The 22,597-nt window shown below is 35.4% G+C and overlaps 1 protein-coding gene across 1 annotated transcript in view; it reads left to right on the forward strand.

Moving 5' to 3' along the window:
• The window catches only part of LOC148951294 (E3 ubiquitin-protein ligase HERC2-like), a 299,149-nt gene that overhangs the window by 15,408 nt on the left and 261,144 nt on the right, over nt 1–22,597 (forward strand). The window contains 4 exon segments of the mRNA XM_089091055.1: nt 2,528–2,622; nt 8,682–8,841; nt 12,571–12,862; nt 15,034–15,183. Coding sequence (XP_088947181.1) covers nt 2,528–2,622; nt 8,682–8,841; nt 12,571–12,862; nt 15,034–15,183 — 697 coding nt within the window.

Genomic DNA, 22,597 nt, shown 5'->3' on the forward strand with positions numbered 1-22,597 from the left:
GATAGCAATTTTGTTCATCATAGTCGAAAATCTAATAAATATGTCTTTAAGGTTGACTTAGTCCCCCACAGTTCCCGAGGGAAGTGCTGAAAGTTGTGAACTTTGCCCATTGTTTACATATAGTTTTGGTTATCGGGAAGTTTACAGACGTTTTCAGGAGGGATTTTCTTGGTGGGGGGGGGGGGGTAGGTCAGAGGAGGGGTTTACGTGGGAGTATATTTCCATGGAGGATTTTTTCTTGGGGGAAGGGGCATTTCTATGAAGGGGGCACCGTATTTCCCAGCATTATTTAAAAAACAAACAGAAATTAAATAAAAAAACGAGTTTTTTCAACTGAAAGTAAGGAGCAACATTAAAACTTAAAACGAACAGATATTATTACGTATATGAGTGGGATCTCCCCCTAGTCAATACCTCGCTCTTTACGGTAAAGTTTTTTTTAGTACTTTCAAAAGAGCTGTCTATTCTAATAAAACGACCTTTGTGATTCAGGGATTTGTGATTCGAACAAAATTCTAAGTTTAGCGTAAAGTGCGGGGTATTGACTAGGGGGTGATGCCCTTCATATACGTAATAATATCTGTTCGTTTTCAGTTTTAATGTTGCTCGTTACTTTTAGTTGAAAAAATTCGATTTTTTTTATTTAATTTGATTAAGGAGTTAAAAGGTGAACTTATATTGTAATATTTTCTCTTTATTCGAAGTTTGGACTCTTGATTTCAAGGGCTGGATTGTCAAGGAGAAATGTAAATTCTCCCAATACTGATTTCTTTAACTGATTTCTGTACATGGAATTTTTATCACCTTGAGACGTCACTAATCGATCTATTACGAGCGAACGTCGTATTTATGGCTTTTTTGGAACCTTCTTTTTGAATTTGTTGCTTTAACTTTATGTTTTGATTGGTAACACTTTCTCGTCAGTTGAATTATTAACTGGGTATGACTGTATCTTTTGTTTTTACTCAATTCTTCATTGTACATTGTTTATATGACCATATTTCCGATATTTTGTTTTCTATTCTAGAAAAAACTTGGATTTTTGTTAGGATAACTGAAAAGACAGCATTATAATCTTACAGTGCAGTTAGATTGTTGAATCGAGAATCCCAACAACAGACCAACTGAGACAAGGAATACAAATCGAGATATATAGAATGGGAGTGCCAGTAAAACACTAAATTTGTAACAAAATTGTCAAGAAAGAAGTTTGTGGTTAAATAATATTACTCTCAAGAGCAAAACTATTCGCAACTATCCTCCTCCCTAGAAGCACGCAGAGGCAAGGCATGGAAAACATACAGGGGGAGGGGGGCGGGGGTTAGAGGCCCATACAGCGGAATTTTAGGAGTTTCTATGTATTTTGTCGAATTTACCCCGGGCGAGTGAATGGTCAATTTGTCTAGATTCGTTCTCAGTGTTGCATCATTCTTTTGAAAGGGATTAAAAACTCACCTAATCATACAGGAATTTGATAATTTCGGAACTAACCTAAAACATTTCTGTTTGTTATAAAACATAGATGTCCTTAGACATCTAGAACGCGACTTTAATAAGTTACTTGTAGGCTTGTGAAAGCTGTAAGAACTTAAACAGAATTTAAAAGCTACTAATGGAAAATTGTAGCGTCGTCTAGCTCCTTCGCTTAACGTACAAAGTAAACTGCAAAAAAAGCTGGGAAAGTTGCAAAAAAGTGAAGTGCAAAAGTACAAAGAAGTGAAAAGTTCATATTATTTAATAGGGTGTATATAAAAGGAGAGGAGGGGAGGGGGAAGATTTAATTGTTTTTTGAATGCTCACTTTTTTAATTTAAATAAATTATTTTTCCATCGCACCTGCGTAGGGGGTATCCCTCGTAAGAATGGTCTGATAGATTCTTACCTAGAAAACTGGACATTTAAGCCTGAAAGTATAGAAGAATCCCCTGTCCCTCTTCCTCTGTTGTGCCATAGATTGAGAGGGGCCGAGGAGGCTAAGTTCCTATATGAACTTAGGCTAAGTTCCTATATGACATAAGGTTGACAAAAGCAGAAGTAAAAAGAAGCATCCAGTGGCTCAAAAAAATGCTCTTGTAAAGTCTTCTCGTGCTGAAGAAAATTTTGGGCACAAAAATCAGTAGGAAATGGCTATAATTAAAAATACAGATTGTGCTACTCAAGTTTATCATCCACTACCACCAAGGTTGTGCACAGGTAGATGGGGGAGGGGAAACTTACTGTCACAAAATATTTTGTGGCTGCAAAATTTATCTTTCATAATCAAACTGCATCCACTGTTAAATCTATTTAACTCTACGATTTCAAATGGCAGGGCGAGCCTGGCTAGCTACTTTGATTCAGTTTCAAGTCTAGTATATTTTTGCAAAGCGCGGGAATTGTCCTTTTTTTCTTTTCGCTAGGTATGATGAACTTCGTCTGAAGCATCTGACCTAGCAAGTTGAAGCTCATGGGTTGAATTTTAGATGCGTTGATAGCATGTCGTTTTTTAATAGCTTGGCTATCAAATTTAATGCTTTGATTTCTTTCAGATCATTTTTAGATACTGGTGCAAGCCTGGCTCGTGTTGGATCTAGAGCAGCTCTTGGTTTTGCTTTTGCTTTTCTTAAAAGAGCCTGGAGGTCAGGTAGGTTATGCTTGTTGAAGATAATTCAACTAAAAAATAGAAGTTTCATTACTTAGAATATTTGTATTAGAATTTCTGGAAATTCGTTTTATCTGAAATGGTTGAAAAATAATACGACCATTCTAATGAAAGTCAAAAATACTCGTTACTTTTGGTCATTTGGAGGGTATTTCCACTTCTAAGTTCCAAAAATAAAACGAAAAAAAAAATGTGAAATCATCCATGAAAATCTATCCTTCAGTTTGGAAATTCCCTTCTTCATGTCAATAAGCCGAATTAAAAACTATAAAGATCACAATTGACAGTTTTAAAAGAAGAGTGTTCAAACTTACTTGATATTAAAATTACTGTATCCAATGACTTGCGAATGTCAACTTTTGCCCTTGCAGTTATCTTCCTAATGTCGACTATTAAGTTGATCTTCGAAATATGAATCTATTTAGTTGAGTTCTCTTTATCCTTGACAAAAGCGAATTCTCAGTCCCACTGTCAGTTGTAAAATATAAAGTATGTAGTAACATTATTTTGTGATCATCTGATAAGTAATCCTATGGGAAGGGTCTAAGAAACTGTTGGCACGAAGGAGCTAAACTGTTTTGGCAGAAGTTTTTTTTACTGAAGTCAAAAGGGCTTTCAGATAAAATTTATTTATGGTATTATCTTAGGACCTATGTAACTACAACAACTACAGAAATCATTCTAATTTATTTAGGTCAGTAATATTGCAAATATCCAGTATTTTTTTTTTTTTTAGAAATCTAAACTGTTTCCTTTCATCTGACTTTGAAAGATAAACTTTACTGACCATTTTATTGATTTATAAATTCTTCCATAAAGCCAACTGAAGTTTTTTCCCTTTTTCATAAGCACTAAGACATTTGTCTCCATTTTTAATTTCTAGTCCGATGCGAATTGAATCTGGCTGCTCTTCAGTTAAAATTTCATGTTCGCTTATGCTCTTTAATTTAAAAGTTCTTTTGTTTCCTCAGAAAACGACGACCATGACCGTTTTGTAAGTAAAAAAAAAAGCAAAAAAACCTATAAAGCGGTCGTGTTATAAACGGACAAAACTTATAAAGCGGACAAGAACAATATGACAAAACAGGAATTTGTTGGGCCGTGCTGAAAGTGTTTATGTTCACCGTCGATCAGACCAAATAGAATTCTCATATTTAGCCACTAGACCCTGGGAAACCTATGTTGTGTTTATGTTTAACATCGCATTGTTCCTATAAAATCCCGTGTTTAGTCATTGTCTTCTTGTTAATGATTTGGGCTAATCTGGGTATGACTTTCAAAGTTTGAAGTTCAAACATCTCCTGTTCATCAAATACATACGAAAAGGAAGTAAAAAGCAACAACAAATAACAACATAAAAAAAAAACTAAAAGTTCAGATACCATTGCTTAACAACATCAAAAATTTTAAATCAGCGGTTACATCACTTCAGTCACAATTGATGTAACAAAAGTGAGTTTGTTCACTCTGCTTGGAGCCATTGATCTTTTTGCAGTCACTATCAGTCCTGTCGTCCTAAAAAGCCGTTTAGCTGGGGCACTTGTGGCTGGTACAGCCAGAACTTGACCAGCGTAAACTGCCACTCGCGGGATCTGATACTAGCATTGTACCTTGGGGTCCCACAGAATGCCGCAAATGGACTTCTTCTTTGTATCTGCTGAAATAAGTTGTTTTTATGAGGGGGAACACACCTGCACCTTTACCATAGGGCTCCTGCGCCCTACACTACAGGGGAAACTAAACTGCACCTTTACCCTCTTTTCTTATCAACATGGAATAACCCTACAAAATTCTTTTCTGAAAGAAGTGGTCAAGTTATGAAGTTTCAAGTCAAAGTTTAAGGCTACTTCAACTTCAGTGTGCTCTGCTCACTGTGCAAAAAAAAAAAAAATGTAATTCATTTTTATAGATATATTTCTATAATACCTGTAGCTCTTTTCCAGATTAATTAAAAATATTTTTCCAAAAAATAAGTTTTTCAAAGAAAAGTAAAGAACTCCATTAAACAAAAAACGAGCAAAAATAAAATCAAATAATCTACCAAGCGTGAAACTACCACAAATCAACATTGATAAATATATAAAACCCAAAACGAACCGAAATTACATTTAATAAACGAGTTAAAATCAAAACGAGCTGAAAGTAAAATAAGTTGGGCTCAAAACCCTTATGCCTTCCTAAAACCAGAAAAAATTCTGCATTTAACTTAAAAAAATATAAATGTTTTTACTTTTATAACTTTAATAAATCAAATAATATTAACATTTTGATTACTAGATATCAGTATATGTATATTAAACTGATAATGCACATTCATTTGTTTTTTTAATGCACATTCATTTGTCAAAAAGAAAAATGAACCGAAATTCAAAGTGGAAGGTAGAATCTTTGTTTCAAGAAAAAATTCTTTTTATTCTTCCTACGAACCGATATACATGGCGAGCCCAAGATGACAGTATTAATCTTTAAGAAACAGATTAGCTGGGATGACGGTTGAAGCCCGGAGGTCGATATCGATAACAAAAAAAGAGAGAGAAAAAAAAAAACAAAAAAAAAAAGGCGGCGTATTAGTGACGCAGCCGCCGATAGAATCAGCGGCGGCGTCAGCGCGTTGATGCAAGCTTGGCGGCGTGCCACCGACTTTTTGGGTTGGCGTCGGGGTCTACACACAAATAACACGAAAATCTGCATGCGGTTTACGCATAAATGCAGGTAAACCAGTGCCGCCTCTTGATTATTTAACAGCATCTGTTCTGCATCTTTTTTGTTCTTTTTCTCTTTACTTTTCATATTTCCTATGGATAGTGCTTTTGATTTTTTTCTGAATAGTTTCATGGTTCCTATATTGTGTATCCTAGATATTTTTTTGTTATACATAGTTGACGAATAACCAGTTTTTAGCTTTGAGGGGACGGACCTTGTTGTTTTATTGCTATTAAGAAAATTTTTCGCAACTTATTACGAAACTGCGAAATTATGAAATTACGAAACTGCAGTTAGATCGCGAATAACAAGTGACAACAAATGAAACCGATTTTCCTGCCGAGAACGATTGTCTTAGGACAATCGTGTTGTGGAGCAACACTACTGCTTTTGCAGCAGGTTCTTTATTTTGTTTTTCTCATGATCAGCGGACTGTAGCTCCTAAGTGAAAGAGATGCACATCTCCATTTTCCTGGGGTATGAGAATCTTGAAACAGGGCGGAGTTTTTAAATGGTAGTTTTTAAGAATTTGCAATAGTTTTCCGTAAAAAAATCGTTCTTTCCTCGTGTTGTACATGGTGTCAAAACAACTATCTTAGCTGGGAAAGTAAACTTTTGAGAACAATTTAATGTTGCTCTGCACAACATTAAATTATCCATGAAAACAGGAGAACAAAACTCCGTCTTTTTTCTAAATTTCTTGGAAACAATTCTGGAAAAGTCGATCTCGAATGCCAAATTTATAGTGTTGTTTTCTTAAATTTCTGATTTGCTGCCCATTTGTATTTAAATCGAGTAACACTGCGAAAATTACCTAGGATGAGATGAACTTTCTTACATACAAAATTAATACGTTCATTTAAAAATAACTTCCAAAGTTTTAATGACGCATAAAATTTTGTTGATAGTCTTGGGGTAGCTGTTTTTTTTCACAAGGTAGAATTTTGTCTTCAACATGGATACACGACCTTCTAAGAACTGAATTTCTAAGAACTGACATTGATTTTCTAAAAATAAACTCGCTTCCTTGTCTTTTTCTATTTTGAAGTTTTGATTTTGTGAACTTCCCTACATCTTTTCCAAGTAAAATATTCTACCTACGAAGTTCATCTTTTTGAAGTCAGATAACTTTGAATACTGATAGAACTTTTTATTATCTCTCTTTCTCGAATCTTTCCTATAACTCTTCGTTCAAAATCCGTGCTTTCGCAATCCGTGCTTTCGCAGTCCGTACTCGTACTGAAAGTCGGGATCAAGCCAGGTACTAAGGTACAAAATGACACCAATTAACCCAATTGTTGCAAATTTTCCTAGCATTACGGGCAGGATTTTGTCTCTTCTCAGTTCGAATGTAGAGGACTAAGGCATCATACTGGATTAGAATTATCGGATATAACCTTTTTTTGAGAGCCATCTGGTTTAAATAAGTATCGGAATCTTGTGAATAGAGGTGTTAGCTACTTCTTGAATTTGGACGAAATCTCTTTTTATTTCACTACTTTGAAAAAAAAAAAAAAATAGAACTGAAGTAATATTCTCAAGGAATTCCTCTAAATAGCTGGATAACCTGCGAACTGTCTGACTTGCACCGAGTGTGAACGAATGGTAGACGTATTCTTTACAAATACATAGCAACCTTCATCTTGAAGCTGATCTTGAAGCTCTTTGAAAGTATCTAATAGACGAAAAACCACTGTTAAGATACCAGAAATATGACTAACAGAGCGGAATCACTTTACATGAGTTGCCTTTTGGCATTTTCGATATTACAAGTAGCAATTCATCCAGAATAAACACATGTCTGATGATTCTTGTTGGTAGCAACAAGAATATGTAAAGTTTGTACTTATATTATGCATAATATCAGAATCGCACAATATTCATTGATTAAACAGATAATTTCCAAAATTCCAAGGAGGGGCAGCCCTGGTGTGAACGTAGCTTCTATTAGGCTATGAAAATCACTTATTAAAATTCGTTCAGTTTGCTGATTAGAGAACTAAGGCTAATTTGCAATATAGACGCCCAAAATTCGAAAACTTCAAGTACGTATTTCACGAATGGCAGACGTGTCCCACTCTGCAATGGATCCGCAACCTGCAAGATCAGAGGGCACTAAGTTGGGTCCTTTTGTCCACGCCTACTCGAATGCTTTCTCTTACTGCGTACACTCAAACTTCAACTCTCTTTGGCCAGCCTTGTGGTCTCTACGCTTGGTCTCCAATTTCCTTTGGTCAACATTGCTTACTGTCTGCTACTGTTCCAGTTATGTCTGCCTTGTGTACCATCTGTGTCCGATCCCCTTAGTAAAGAGTGCTTCAAATAAATTGAAAACACACAAAATAAATTGAAAGTACACAAAATACATAATAGCGAGTAAGACTTTTAATTAAGACAGTAATTAAAAAAAAAAATAATAATAATAAACCCCGAAGTTTCACGTTCGAAAGCCTTTACCAACGAAAAGAGAGAAAAAAGCCTATAGTAAAAAACTGAATATATAAGAAATTTTATAAAATATGCTAATTACATTGTTACAGTTTCAGTCGGTAATAACCTATCTCATATCGTATCATTTTGAGTTGTGTATATGTTTTATGTCGTATCATTCAGAGTAGAATTCAGTAAAGGTTTTTTTCTTCAGATTTGATTTTGTTTTATTTGTTCTTTATATTTGTTTTTACGTATTATTATCTAATATGTCTAGTTTTCTTTAGTTTTCCCCTTTCTAATGGTCTCAAGCTGTAAAACCAAAGTATTAAAGCTTTGCTATTTTATTTAGTGTATCGTCTTAATTAGTAATTTTTCTCGTTGTTGCTAATTTTTATAGTGTATCATTTTGTTTATAAATGGAAAGGCAGCCTGGTCTAAGGAATTATTTCTGTTCAGTATGCATGTTCTAAAGGGAAAGCATATGTTCTGTGCCTCTTTGGTCAACAACTTTCAAGACCGTCTCTGGCCCTTTTGGTCTGTGCAATAGCTCTATATTTTACCCCCTTGATAGTTAAACGCTCTCTATAATCCCAACTATCCCCCCTTTATTCGGTGGGGTATTGTATGTTTTCCTTTGTCCCCTAATTGACAGCATAAAAGGCATCATTGTTTGGTAAAGAAATGTTTTAAGGATATGCACATGACAAACAAAGATCCATCTAGCAATTAAACAAGCTAGCTGTTGTCGGTTCAGAAGTTGGTCGTGGAGTTTTACGCTACCCTCAGAGAGGTATACAGAAATAAGAGCTGTGTGTATTGCCTCCTTCTTCCCTGCTATATTGGTATTACATACCTCTACTTTGGTATAGATTGGTATAGTATATATTCCTCTACTTTATTTATAGGAGAGGATTCAGACATTTGTTCGGATTTTCTAAATGAAACATTGGATGTGCTGAGCTCGCTACCAGAGGCATCTCTTTTTCACGAAGAAAATTTTAATCCTATCTGGCTAGATATTGTTGAGCGAACATCTAAGTTTTTACGGACGTTAATCTCCCCGAGGTAGGAACTTCAGTTTTACTTTTTCGTTTATACAATTTTAAAGGAGCATTCAGCCCTTGTCCCCCGAGGACTTGCATCTCAATTTTTGAAAAATTTTATTGGAAAACAAATGAGTTGGCTATTTCTGAGTGCTATGTATAAAGATTTACGTCCCATGGAAATTGCAAGAATAAGTAATAATTTTTGTGTACATCAGATGGTGCAATTTAAAGTTAGATACACAACCAAATAATATAATTAAAAAAGAATACCACCTAAGACATGATCTATCAACAAAGGCAACTGGACACTTTCAACCTAAATCATAGTGGCTGATTGAAACGGAGAATTGGGTTTAAATTTAGGGAAAATAGTTGAAATAGATTAAGTCTTTATCACCTAATGGTTGTATTCTTAATTACATTTTTCAAAATTTACTGGTAATTACCTTGTAAAACAAATCTTAGTCCCAAAAGTCCCATAGGACTAATCTCGAAGTTCTCCTAAGAAATTTGATGTTTTTGTGTGTCAAGAATATAAGCCTTTGCAGAATAAGTTAAAGAATTAATAAACTAGACCGTTTACTTATTCGTCGGTAGTGAAGCAAATGCAGCTTAGTCTGATCAAGTCAGAATAGAATGAGGGCCAACTTTCGTTGAATTAGACAGTTCCCGGCCTATATAAAGTAAGAAAGAGTTCTGTGGCCCCAACTACTGAAAATATTTTGGGGGTGGGGCAAAATGTATTTTTGATAACCTAGGGGTGGGGCAAAATGTATTTTTGATGATCTAGGGGTGGGGCAGCAACTTTGTTTTTCTTAGTTTTTTTTTCTAAGAAATAACAAAAAAGGGTATTTTTCAGTGAAAATACCAAAGAAAAGTAACACCCCCACCACCTTTCCCTCCAATTGCTGCCAATGAAGGAGATATTTTATTTCAGTACTGATTTTTTTATTATTGTTAATTACAGCCGAAGCTGCATAAATAGCTGAGTTTTAAAGAAAATATTAATGACTGCAAAAAGAGACACTAGTGATATGTCGGAAATCAATAGTTGCACAACATATTAGATTTGAAGTCCAAGTCAAACCTTAGTTAAAAAAAGACGGGGTGTTCAGAAAGGTATTTCTTCTCTCACGCCAAGGGTAGTAAGATGTATTTTCAACCGGTTAGCCCTTAGTAAATATTTTAAAACCAAGAGTCTAATGAAACAACAAAAGTACTGTAACATTAACAATGTCGTTTTAATTTTAACTTAAGTTTTGTTTTCCTTCAACATAGGGTGACAACTACCATATCAGCTCTTCATTGCTCTGCCACATTGTTATTTTACCATAGTACAGTAAATTTAACTTAAAAGGTGTTGATTTTTTTCATGGGCTGATATATATATATATATATATATATATATATATATATATATATATATATATATATATATATATATATATATATATATATATATATATATATATATATATATATATATATATATATATATATATATATGTATATATATATATATATATATATATATATATATATATATATATATATATATATATATATATATATATATATATATATATATATATATATATATATATATATATATATATATGTATATCAACATCGTTGAACTTGATGGTACAATTTTTATCAACAATGTTATCCCTTCATCGTGATTTAGGCCATTTTCGTGTCTTTTTTCATTTTTTTTTTTTTACTGGCAGGAGGTCTGTTTTCCAGCCAATCTTGAAGAGGAGGATGTCCCTTGAAGTCCCCCCCCCTACATGGTACTGGTAATAACCTGCAATATAATTACTTTTAGATGTAATCTTCCTTTCAAGTTGTTTCCGCAGAAAGAGGAAGGCTCCCACCCCTTATCGCTAGTTTTAGAAACTTAATTAAAATATACCCCTTCAAAATAATATGAAATAGAGGGCTAATTCCCTGTCTCCCTCAGACACCCCTCGAATGACCTTCTACAGAAAAAAAAAAAAAAAAAACAGTGTAAAGGTGCATCTTCTGTGTTTCAAAATCGTCCTCTCCACTTCAAAATAAATTCTCTAACCTCCCCTAAAATTTTATATGCAATAAAAATTTACTCTTCTTAGTCTGCTTTTAAGATTATCGTTTGTAAAAACGATTCATTCTATATAGAATGCTGAAATGTTTTGGGAGAAAGTATTTCAGCGGATGGTAGTATTTCCGAAAGAAAATTAGGATAGTAATATCTCCGCAAATATAGCTGAAGTACATCTAAAATTCGGTTTTATTTATGCCAAAATTATTTTGTTGCAGTTTTAGATGTCTTTTGTTGTGTTTCTCAACTCGGTGGTAAAGGGAGTGGCTCATTTTCATTATTACTATTATTTTTATTATTATTATTATTCGTATAGGAGGACTCGTAAAATACTAGGGGCAAAATTGTCTCATCCTTATCATTTACCTTATTTGTTACCATACACAACAACATGATCAAGCTTAACATGCAATTTATAAAATATTTTCAGCCGGTGATCCTGGTTAGATATTTTTCTATCAGATCCCTTCTTGATTCCTCGGCCATCTGAAATTTTTGGCAAAATAGGAATTAATTATTCCAGTTCTATTGAGATGATTCTGAGAATTCCCAATTCCTGTAATGCCTTCAATTAAAATTCGCGTTCCGGACCTTCTAAATCTCAGAATATGTTTGGTCGGTATGGGATTAAAGTTGGAATTAATTCCTTTGTTTCTTTGCATATCACCGTTCTGTGCCAATTCGGTTCCACTCTCTCGAAGGTCCGTCTCCCTATAGCAGTTTGCAGGGCAACTCCAAGAAATGCGAACACAAGATTTCACTCCATTACTAGTTGCTTCATTTGCCAACTCGTTACTTGTTATCCCACGATGCCCCAGAGCTGACTTCAGCGTAATACGGTTATTATTGGATGCTAGTCTGTTTAAGGCTTAATTGCACTCCAATTTGCTTTCTTGTCTGCTTCAATTTTCTCAAGAGCATTAAGACATGCTTGGTTATCTGGTATGACACAGGAGTTCCTGTGTCATAGTTCCTGTGTTCCTGTACTATTTAATTTTGGCTGTTCTATACCAAACATTTTAGCCTAGAAGACCGTTGCAAATTCCCTTAAGAGATAACTTGTAATTTCTTCGTTTATATCAGGGGTATTACGGTGAATTACCACTGCTGGCTCCATTTTTTCATGTGTCTGCGAACCATTTTTATAGCAGATTATTGCGCTATTTTGATGGGACAGTGCGATTTCTTGCTCTATTTTATACCTTTTCTTTATGACAATCAAAAACTGCCTTTTGGTTTTGCCATTCGGATGATATTATCCTAGGGCATTTGTAACTGCCTGCTCTTAAGCATGTGTGAATGTGTAAGCATATGGATGTCATAGGGATTTTTCGTAAAAAAATTTTTATATATGCATACATGATATGATATATTTAACTTTAACGTCAATCTAAAAACAAAAATCAATATGATTTTCTCAAGACCAAGTTGATGTGGGCTGAATCAGGTAAATAAAACACATACATATAACATTGTTTAAATTCACTGTAATAAAAAAAAGAGAAAAAGCTCAGCTGCTAAGGCCCTTCTGCTTTTGAATCGCAAATAGGAACTTGTAATTTGCTTCACTGCAATTTTTTGTGCCTCTAAAATCTAATCAAAGACCACCCCAACCTTAGTTTCTTATATAATTTGCTCATCTTTACTACATTCTCCTTTGAACAGTGAACAGACGGCAGTGGGCTGCGTTCCTTCGAAAGACAAACATACTGCCATCGCTCTCCTTATTGAACTTGCTATTCAACGAGGATTGTTGAGCGATATTCTCTCTGTTATAATTTTACTCCTGGAAATACAAGAAGGTAGTGGAAGAGGGAGAGACAATAGAGGGCTCCGTCGGAATGGGCTATCTGCTCTTGTATGTTCCTTGAAACGTTTTGAACGAATTGGAAGCTCCATTACTATTGATGAAGATGGCTGGAACGATGAAATTGAGGATTTAGGAGATAACTATATAGTAAGTTTGGTTTTGTTCTTTTCTAGTACACACTACAATAATATAAAATCCATGTTTTTCTGAAAACTCATAAAATAACGCATTGAGTTTGCTTATAATTTTATTTTTTGGTTTGTTTTCATTTTATTTTCTTTATTCCTTTTATTTGTATCAATGATAAGCCGAAAGTAAAGCAATTAAATCTAAAACACTGAGAGTAATTATGCAAATATTTGCTTAAGACGTCTTTGCCTGTCAAAATAGTCTAAAAAAAGACTAAAACATAATTTTCCACGGAAGAGAGTATTACTATACTTTTTTTGCCTGTGCTCTGTTCCATTTTATTTTATATACTACTTGAGGCAGCAGAGGCCCTTGAAGAAACATGCTGGAAACTAAATGACGTTTTATGATCTATGTTAGGAAGGATTATATGAAGTTTCCCGCTAAGCTTATATTTCTTCTAACCATATTTCTGTTTTCGAGCGAAAACTCTTTACTAGCAAGCAAGTAGGTAGTAACTAGAAATTAAAGTTAAACATGTTATTTATTTAAATTGACTATTAAATTTTCCCCTATTGACAGTTACTAACGTATTAGCTATAGTAAACAGTAGCACAAGACGCAGGTGTACTATGAGTCATCTTGTGTAACAATCCAGTATAGCACTATTCTTTGCTAGTTTTGGTGGTATTCTGTAAGCCGTTGATTTATTTTGTACGGCCAGTGGCGGATCCAGGGGAGGGGTGATGGGGGCGCGTGCCCCCCTAACATAGTCTAAAGTAGTGTAATTTACTTAATTAACGCAAGTTTCCGTTAATCAAACTTGCTCCTAACGCAAGTTTATCGGATCTACCTATTTCCCCCCCCCCCCCAAAAAAAATCTTTTATCCGCCCCTGTGTACGGCATTGATTAGTCTGAATGCAATTAACTTGTATGCCATTGAGCTAAGGTGAAATAGCTGGATTAGATGAGCCAGATCGTTTTATTCTAATTTAATAAGTTATTGGAATTTATTTATTCAGAGGCAAAAAGTGTTGTATATCTAGGTTAGTTGAAATATTCAATATTTCCCTATTCACAGTTCAAACTGATTCGATGTAGCAACTAATTACGTCAGACGAAGGTTCCCTATAAGTCATCTTGTGTAATAATCCAACTATTCTTTGTTAGTTCTAGTTGTAGTTTGTACATCATTGATTGAAGTGTAATAAATAGTTTGATACTATTATCGTTTATATTAATAGGCTAAGTTAATGTAGGGCTTATTTGCCACAAGGCTTAAATCTCAAGCGGCTCCTTAAAGATAAATAGACACGTTTAAAGATCCGGAAATTGAGGATTTTCTTGTGGGTGCGGAACAGCCTCCGTCTGTTTTTGCAAGCTATTTCTTTTTGTGATTTAGGCTGAATTTACAATTTCATTTCCTGCATTTGGGATTCAGGTAGAGGAATGATACCTCGTTTGCCTCTTGAATTTTACTAGCTTTCTAATCGTAAAAGAAAGCGGAACTTATCCTTTGCTCCAGTATTAATTGTAACTTTAGAAAGTTGGCCCGCAGCTAGAAAATAAATTTTATGCTACGAGTGATATTTCTTTATTGACTTTCAGTTGTCCTGGATAAACTGATAAAAGTACAAGGAGTAATTTCTATTGTTAGACAAATTCATTTATTTTGAAAATTTTGAGAGTCTGACAACTAGACTGTTAGGGCACACCTTAAAAAAAGATATCGGATAATAATTTAGCGCAAAACAAGTTAAGTCCTGATTCGTGAAAGACGTTGTTTTGAACCACAGTTTATATAATTATCCAGTAAGCTTATCGCAGATCATTTCTGGTCTTCGTTCTCGGTGCGAACAAAAAGCTCCTCCCACTTCTTTCTTCACTTATGGATCAGTGTGTTTACGTCTATCAATGAGAAATGGTTACTAAGTGCATTATTCGTAATAGCGGGTTTCCACTTGTTTCCGATTGTTTCTCGTCTGACTTGTCTACCCGTGAAAAGATCTCATGCCGCTTATGTTTCTATCTGCAAAAACGTTCTCCGGAGCACTCGCACCCCGGTCCGGGTTTTTATAATGGGCGAGATAGGGAATGATCATACTGGATAATTATATAAACTGTGTTTTGAACAAAGAGAACAAAATGAGATAAATATTGCTATAATTGTCAACATTTTATTTTTTAGCCGAACCCAACAGTCTGTTTTTTGCGCTACCTTCAGATGCCAGATGATCCGTTTGGTATTGTCGACATAGATGACGCTTACACGGTCATGCTTGCTCACTTGGACCGTCTTACAGCTCCTCATTTGCCGCCATGGGAGGCCAGACTTAAGGTTCGTATTCTTCCATCAAGTTAGGTACGTTTTTTTGGGTAGGTATACTCCTCGTAAAATTTGATCGGTAATACTGATTATTATCTCTCTTTTTTAATGAAATTGTACAAAAAGAAGGAACGAAAACAATTTTTGGAGATTCTTCTATCGGAGTTTTCAGCTCAGTGCTCCTGTGTATAAGTAACCGCGTTAAACCAGTTCTGGATAGATTGTCTATCAACATTCCGAAGCTGAAAAATAAATTATCCCAACGTCTGGTTTGCAGCCAAGTAGTTATCTTAATACTAAAAGTGGACAACACCCTTCTTTGATAAATGACTTCGGCATGCATTTATTTAAACCACAGTATAAAGATATAGAAAACTTAAAACTTTTAGATTAAAGTTAAAACTAGAAAACCAGAATGGGTTTTGGACCCAGAATTAAAAGTTGTAAAGAATAAAGCTAAGTTTTGGCTACGAATATGGGTGTCTTGCTTTCGGCCAAATCGAGGAGTTGTCTTTGATCTGAAGCAAAGTACCAAGCGTGCTTATAAAAAATGTTTACGGCAGTCTAGGGTATCTGGTTTTGATTTTCCTGCGTCGAGAAAGGAGTGGTCTCATGTTCTGAATTCGGGTAAGCTTAGTATTGATTTTTCTGAAAGTCCTGTAGCAGTTCATACTTGGCTGTCGTATTATAATGATATTTTTGGCAAGGTGAACCGGGAAGTTGAAAGGCTTTTTAGTAACCTTCTTGAGTTGTGTTTGCCTAATCATATTTCTCAGAGTAATGTATTACCAGTTTCTACAGTTGATATTGGTCAAGCTATTAAGAACATGCAATCTAGCTCTGTTGATCAAGACAGAATTTTGTCTTATCATCTAAAAGTAGTTTGCCCAACTTTGATAGATCACCTTCAGCTACTGTTTCAGATGTGTTTATCTACTTCTATGGCTCCCGACAATTTTACCTGTGGCACAGTCACCTCGGTTTTGAAGCGTGGAAAAGCTTCGTCAGAGTGTAGTTCATATTGACCGATCACTGTTTCATGTAATCTCAGCAAAATTTTTGAATATATTCTCCTCCCTTTCAATTCAGAAAATGTTAATTTGGGTGAAAACCAATTTGGCTTTCAAAAAAGGCTGGGATGTCAGCACGCCCATCGTGTTCTCGGGTCCCTCCTGTTGCAATCTGTTAATGATAAATCTCCTCTTCATATCTGTGCTCTTGATCTTTCGAAAGCTTTCGATAGAATAGTCCACTCACATGCACTCTATTCCCTTTTTTCCAACAGTATCAACCTTTCTATCGTTGACTTGTTACGGTACTGGTGTTCGAACTCATTTAGTCGGGTAAAATGTGAAGAAGTAGTTTAGGATTCAAATGTGTTTCTGATTCTGATTCGGCATGGGGTCTGTCAAGGTGGTGTGCTTTCTCCAACTATTTTTAAGTCATGTATTGCTCCTATCCTTTCATCCTTGCCTTCGACTTTCATTTCTGATGGAATTGATGTCTCGTATCTTGCTTATGCGGACGATGTTTTCCTTGTAAATCGTTCTAAGGCTGGGCTCTCACATTCTGTTAGCTGGATCTCAGACCAGTTCAGACGGATTGGGCTTATGTTGAACATTGAGAAGTGCGAATATATTTCATTTAATTCGAGTGCGAGTCTCCCTCTTAACTGTGGTTTTTTCTCTATTCCCTTTGTCTCTTCTTTTCGGTGGCTTGGTCTTCACATTACTAATAATCTCAAAACACTTCGGCCTCTGACAGTTTCTAATGCAAAAAAAAAATTTAGATAGGATATTCAAAAATTGTTGCAAATAGAGGGAGGTGCAATAGAACAGCGCTTGGAAAATTGTATTCTTCATTTTGCGATCATTCTATTCTTTTTTTATCTGGTTTTCTTCCAATTCTGAAGCCTAAAGATCTGAATTCTATCCGGACTTATTATTTTAAATTTTCTCGGTACCTTTTGTGCCTCCCTCCGTGGTTCCGGAACCACGTGGTTCTGGCATCTAATATCGCGATTCGGCCTCCCTGATTTACGGGAAAAAGTGACTGTGCTTGCGGGAAATCTGTCGTTATCTGCAGGTATTACTGCGCACCATAATTTACGTCGTTTTATTTAAATAATTTTTAAGTGTGCGTGTTTGGTTTTTTTTTCTTTTTTTTTTTTTTTTTTTTTTTATTCTTGATGTACTCCGCTTCTTTTTTATAGTGGGTAATAAATAAATTATTATTATTATAGCAGTAAGTTTACCGCAGATAATTTCTGGCTCTTCATTCTCGGTGCGAACAAACAGCTCCTCCCACTTATTCTTGCATTAGCGCGTACAAACAGCTCCTCTCATTTGATCTGTCATCGGCGGTCCAATTTCCCTGGAACACGTATTTTGGCAAAAACTTTCTCAAAATGCCTTTGAAACCAACTTGAAACTTCGAAACCTACTTTTAATTCCTAAAGACATCTAATGATAACATTGCACTACTAATTACCGATTTTCATATATGTATTGGAATAAATTAATTTAAAATTAGTTTCTTCAAAATTTAGTGTTCCAACATTGAAGCCAAATTTCACGTTCAATAGAAATCTGACTTGTCTACCCGTGAAAAGATATAATGTCGATTATGTTTCTACGTTCTCTAGAGAACTCGCACCTCGGTCCGGGTTTTTATAATGGGTGAGATAGGGAAGGATCATACTGCCTATAATTTATATACTGTGATTTCAACTAGCAAACTCTCAGAACAAAATTAAACATAAGAAATTCTTTTGATAAAGATATGATCATATCCAAAAATGTCTACAGCAGGAGTATCAAATTGCTTAAGCCCTATTACAAGGTTTAGACCATTGCTTAGACCAAAACTTACAAGGAAATTACAAGGCCAGAACAATTAATTATGCAATGGAACAGACAATAAAGATGGTGCTTATGAAGCAGAACATAGCACATCAACAACTACTATGTGTTTATTAGATATTTCTTGATCTAATATAATTCAGATATCAAATTGATTAAATGTTGTATTAATTCTTTTGCATACTATTGCCAAAATAGTTAGTCAACTCTGAATTGTGTATGCTCATAAGGATATTCCCTTAAAATAAGAATTGAGACATAAATTATAAAATACATTTTGGCTCTATTCGAATATATTTTTTTTATTCTGATGCCTATACTTCATACCAATAGACACTTATAAAATCGAAATACAAAAACTCACAAGCAGAAAATAGAAAGACAGTCAGAAAATTAAGAAAAAAAAAAAAAAAAAAAAAAGACCGTGGATTTTCAGTTTAATAAGCGCAAATTATGTCCTAGTCTTGAGAAGGGATGGGGGTTATCAGCCCTACTCATGTTCATTTCTGCTCGTTTTGAGTTTCATTTATTTACAAAGGCATAATTACTGGACCTTTAAACAATGCTAAACAAAATAGCTCTCTTAAAACTTCGAACGGGTATGTTTTTGGGAATGATAGGCTTGGCGGGGGGGGGGGGGGGCGGGGTGCCCTCCATTCACTTTTGACTCTTTAAAAGGGCACTAAAACTTTCGCCTTCCAACAAATTAAATAAAAAAAACAAGTTTTTTTAACTGAAAATAAGGAGCAATATTAAAACTTAAAACGAACAGAAATTATTCCGTATATGAAAGGGGCTGTCCCCTCCTCAACGCCCCGCTCTTTACGCTAAAGTTTTATATTGTTTTAAAAAATAGAGTTGTGAGAAATAGTAACTTTAGCGGAAAGAGCGAGGCGTTGAGGAGGGGACAGCCCCTTTCATGTACGCATTAACTTCTGTTCGTTTTAAGTTTTAATGTCGCTCCTTATTTTCAGTTAAAAAAACTTGTTTTTTAATTCAATTTCTGAACATTTATGAATTAATGGAGGTTTTGATTTTGGCTCATCGTACAGGAATAATAAAAAAAAAAAATTGCATATTAATTTTAACTTTATTTGGTTAAATGGCTTTCTCGAAAGTTGTTTAATTTTATTTACGAACGTTTTTATTAGTAATAAACATACGTAACTTATAAATTAACTTACGTAACGAACTTCTATATCCATATATTTTTAATACGTATATTAGGGGGTTCACCCTCTAGTCAATTGCTGTTTACGCTAAAGTTCGAATTTTGTTCCAATTCTTTAAAAATGACCACTTAATCACAAAGGCCGTTAATTAGAATAAATAGCTCTTATGAAAGTACTGAAAAATCTTTGGCTTAATGACCGAGGTATTGACTCGGGGGCGAACCCAATCATATACTTAATAATTTCTGTTCGTTTTAAGTTTTGATGTTGCTCCTTACTCTCAGTTGAAAAACTTGTTTATTTTTTTTATTTCTGATCATTTTTTAAATAATGCTGGGAAATCCGGAGCCCCCTTCATAGCAATGTCCCTTCCCCCATGAAAAGTTCCTCCATGGAAAAATCCTTCCACATAACCCCCGACCCTCCCCCCCCCCTACTAGAAAAAAATCCCCCTTGAAAATGTCTGTATACTTCCCAATAACCAATACTATATGTAAACATTGGGTAAAGTTCATAACTTTCAGCCTTCCCCCTGGGGACTTAGGGGGATTAAGTCATCCTAAAAGACATATGTATTATATTTTCGACCATGCTGAACAAAATGGCTATCTCAAAATTTTGATTGGATGACTGTGGGAAAAAATGAGCATAGGAGGGGGCTTAGTTGCCCTCCATTTTTTGGTCACTAAAAAGGGCACAAGAAATTTTAATTTCCGTTCAAATGAGCCCTCCCGCGATATTCTAGGACCACTGGGTCGATACGATCACCCCTGGAAAAAAAAACAAAAAAAAAAAACCTGTGATCTTTCTTCTGGCAAAAAATACAAAATTCCACATTTTTGTAGATAGGAGCTTGAAACATCTCCAGTTGGATTTTCTGTTACGCTGAATCTGATGGTGTGATTTTCATTAAGCTTCTTTAGATTTTAGGGAGTCTTTGCCCTTTTTTTTCGGAAATCAGCCAAATTTTCTCAGGCGCTCAACTTTTGATGGGTAGGACTAAACTTGATGAAACTTGTATATTTGAAATCAGTATTAAAATCTGATTCTTTTGATCTATTGGTATCAAAATTCCTTTTTTTTTTAATTTCGGTTACTATTGAGCCTGGTCGCTCCTTACTTACAGTTCGTTACCACGAAATGTTTGATGATTTCCATCCGATCCAAAGTTTATACAACTATCCTTTCCATAAAAACCTTATATGCCCCGGGCATAGCTTACAACCCTTGCCCTTGGGCTGTGGGGGATTGTGTCCACCCTAAAGACACTGTTATCTGATTTTTGGACCATCGGTAACAAAATGGCTTTCTCAGAATTTCAATTGAATGCGTTTTGGCAAAAGAGGATATCAGGGAGAGGGTCTAGTTGCTCTCCATACTGTTTGATTCCTAAAAGCGAACTAGAACGAAAAATTACAAATCAAATGAACCTCTTCTAAAGCTCACACGGCCACCCCTTCTATAAAACCTTTTATGTCCTTGGGGAATGACTTACAACCCTTATTTCCAGACTCTGGGGGATTCTGTCCACCCCAAAGGCCTTTTTATACGATCTTTGGACTATTTCTGGATAAATAGCCATCTCAAAATTTTATTGGATTTATTTGTGAAAAATACGACGTAGGGGGGGGGGGGTGGCTGCCCCTGATCACTTTGACTCTTAAAAAGAGAATTAGAACATCTGATTTCCAAACCAATGAGCCCCCTCCGGAGCTTTTACGACCATCTTTTCCATAAAAACTTTATATGCCCTCGGAGTATAACTTACAACCCTCTTTTGTCGAGGGCTGGGGGAGGTGTCATCCTTAAAGACATAATTCCCAGACCTTTTAACTACGCTGAACAAAATGGTTATCTCAAAGTTTTAATTAGATGTGTTTTAGGAATTGGTGGGCGTGGAGGGGGGGGGGTTGTTGCCCTCCAATCACTTGGCTATTAAGAAATGCCCTTTTAATTTCCAATTGAATGAGCCCTTTTTGAAGATTTTACGACAACAAATGACTATATCAAAATTTCTATCAGATACATTTTGGAGGGGAGGGGGGTATCAGCCCTCCGATCAATTTGAATATTAAAAATGGTACTAGAACTTCTGATTAGCAATCTAATGAGCCCCCTCTAAAATTTATACGACCACACTTTCTATAAAAAACTAACTTACAACCATTGCACTGAGGGCTATGGGGGAGGGGAGTTGTCATTCTCAAAGACCAAATTTCCGGACTTCTCAACTACGCTTGACAAAATGGCTGTCAAAATATTTTGATTGGGTGTCTTTGGGAAAATGGTGGGCGTGGGAGGGGGTTAGTTGCCCCCCAATCTTTTTCAACTTTTAAAAAGGGGGCACTAGCCTCTTCAATTTCCAATCGAATGAGCCTTTTTCTGAGTTTCTACGACAACAAATGGCCATCTCAAAATTCCCCAGATGCATTTCGGGGAAAATACGAGGTTTGTCTGTGTGTGTGTGTGGGGGAGGTATCCACCCTCCAATCACTCTGAATCTTAAAAAGGGCACTAGAACTTCTGATTACCGATTCAATGATCCCCCTCCGATGTTTGTACGATCAACCTCTCTATATAAACCTTATGCCCCCAGAGAATAACTTACAACCCTTACCCTGAGGGATATGTGGGTGGGGGGGGGGGATCTTCATCCTCAAAGACAAAATTTTTGGACCTTTCAACTACGTTGAACAAAATGACCATCTCAAAACTTTGATTGGATGTGTTTGACGAAATGGTGGGTGTGGGAAGGGGGGATAGTTGTCCTTCAACGACTTTCTACTATTTAGAAGGGTACTAGCCCTTTTAATTTCCAATCAAAGGATCCCTTTTTAAAGTTTCTACGACAACTTTGATGCGAAGTGCCGTAGTCTGAAGCAAAAAAAAAATAATACATTGTGCCCACATCGCTCTTTACTTGGCAGCCCTATTGCGCTGCCTATGATTTTAACCTCTTTTTCTAAATTTGAACACATTTTCATTTGCTGCCAGCTTTTAATAAGCAAATTAAAAACCTGAAATCTGTATAAAAACAACATAAATAGTTTTTTTATTGCAGGTATTGTAATCAAAACGTTTTTTTTTAATTTTGGCTTCTGTTGACAAGGGTCGCTCTTAACTTACAGATTGCTCATAGAAACTGTTTGATCCACGACCCTCTTAAATGTTAGGGAAGCTACCAATCCCTACTTCAACCCCTTTTTTACATTCTAATTTGATGTTCGTTTAACAACGCCTCGGTAGTGATAATCATTCCTGAAAAATTGCACCCCTTCAAATATTTATCAAGAGGTAGGGATGGGAGTCTGGGATATAAAAATGAATTATACGATCTTCATTTTCTTGGTTTTAAGTTGAGTTTTTGAACTCATTTTTTGTTTAACTGTCTCC

The sequence above is a fragment of the Artemia sp. Qi Xiang Cuo genome, chromosome 6 (genome assembly GCF_049724085.1).
Source record: "Artemia sp. Qi Xiang Cuo chromosome 6, ASM4972408v1, whole genome shotgun sequence".
Classification (NCBI taxonomy): domain Eukaryota; kingdom Metazoa; phylum Arthropoda; class Branchiopoda; order Anostraca; family Artemiidae; genus Artemia; species Artemia sp. Qi Xiang Cuo.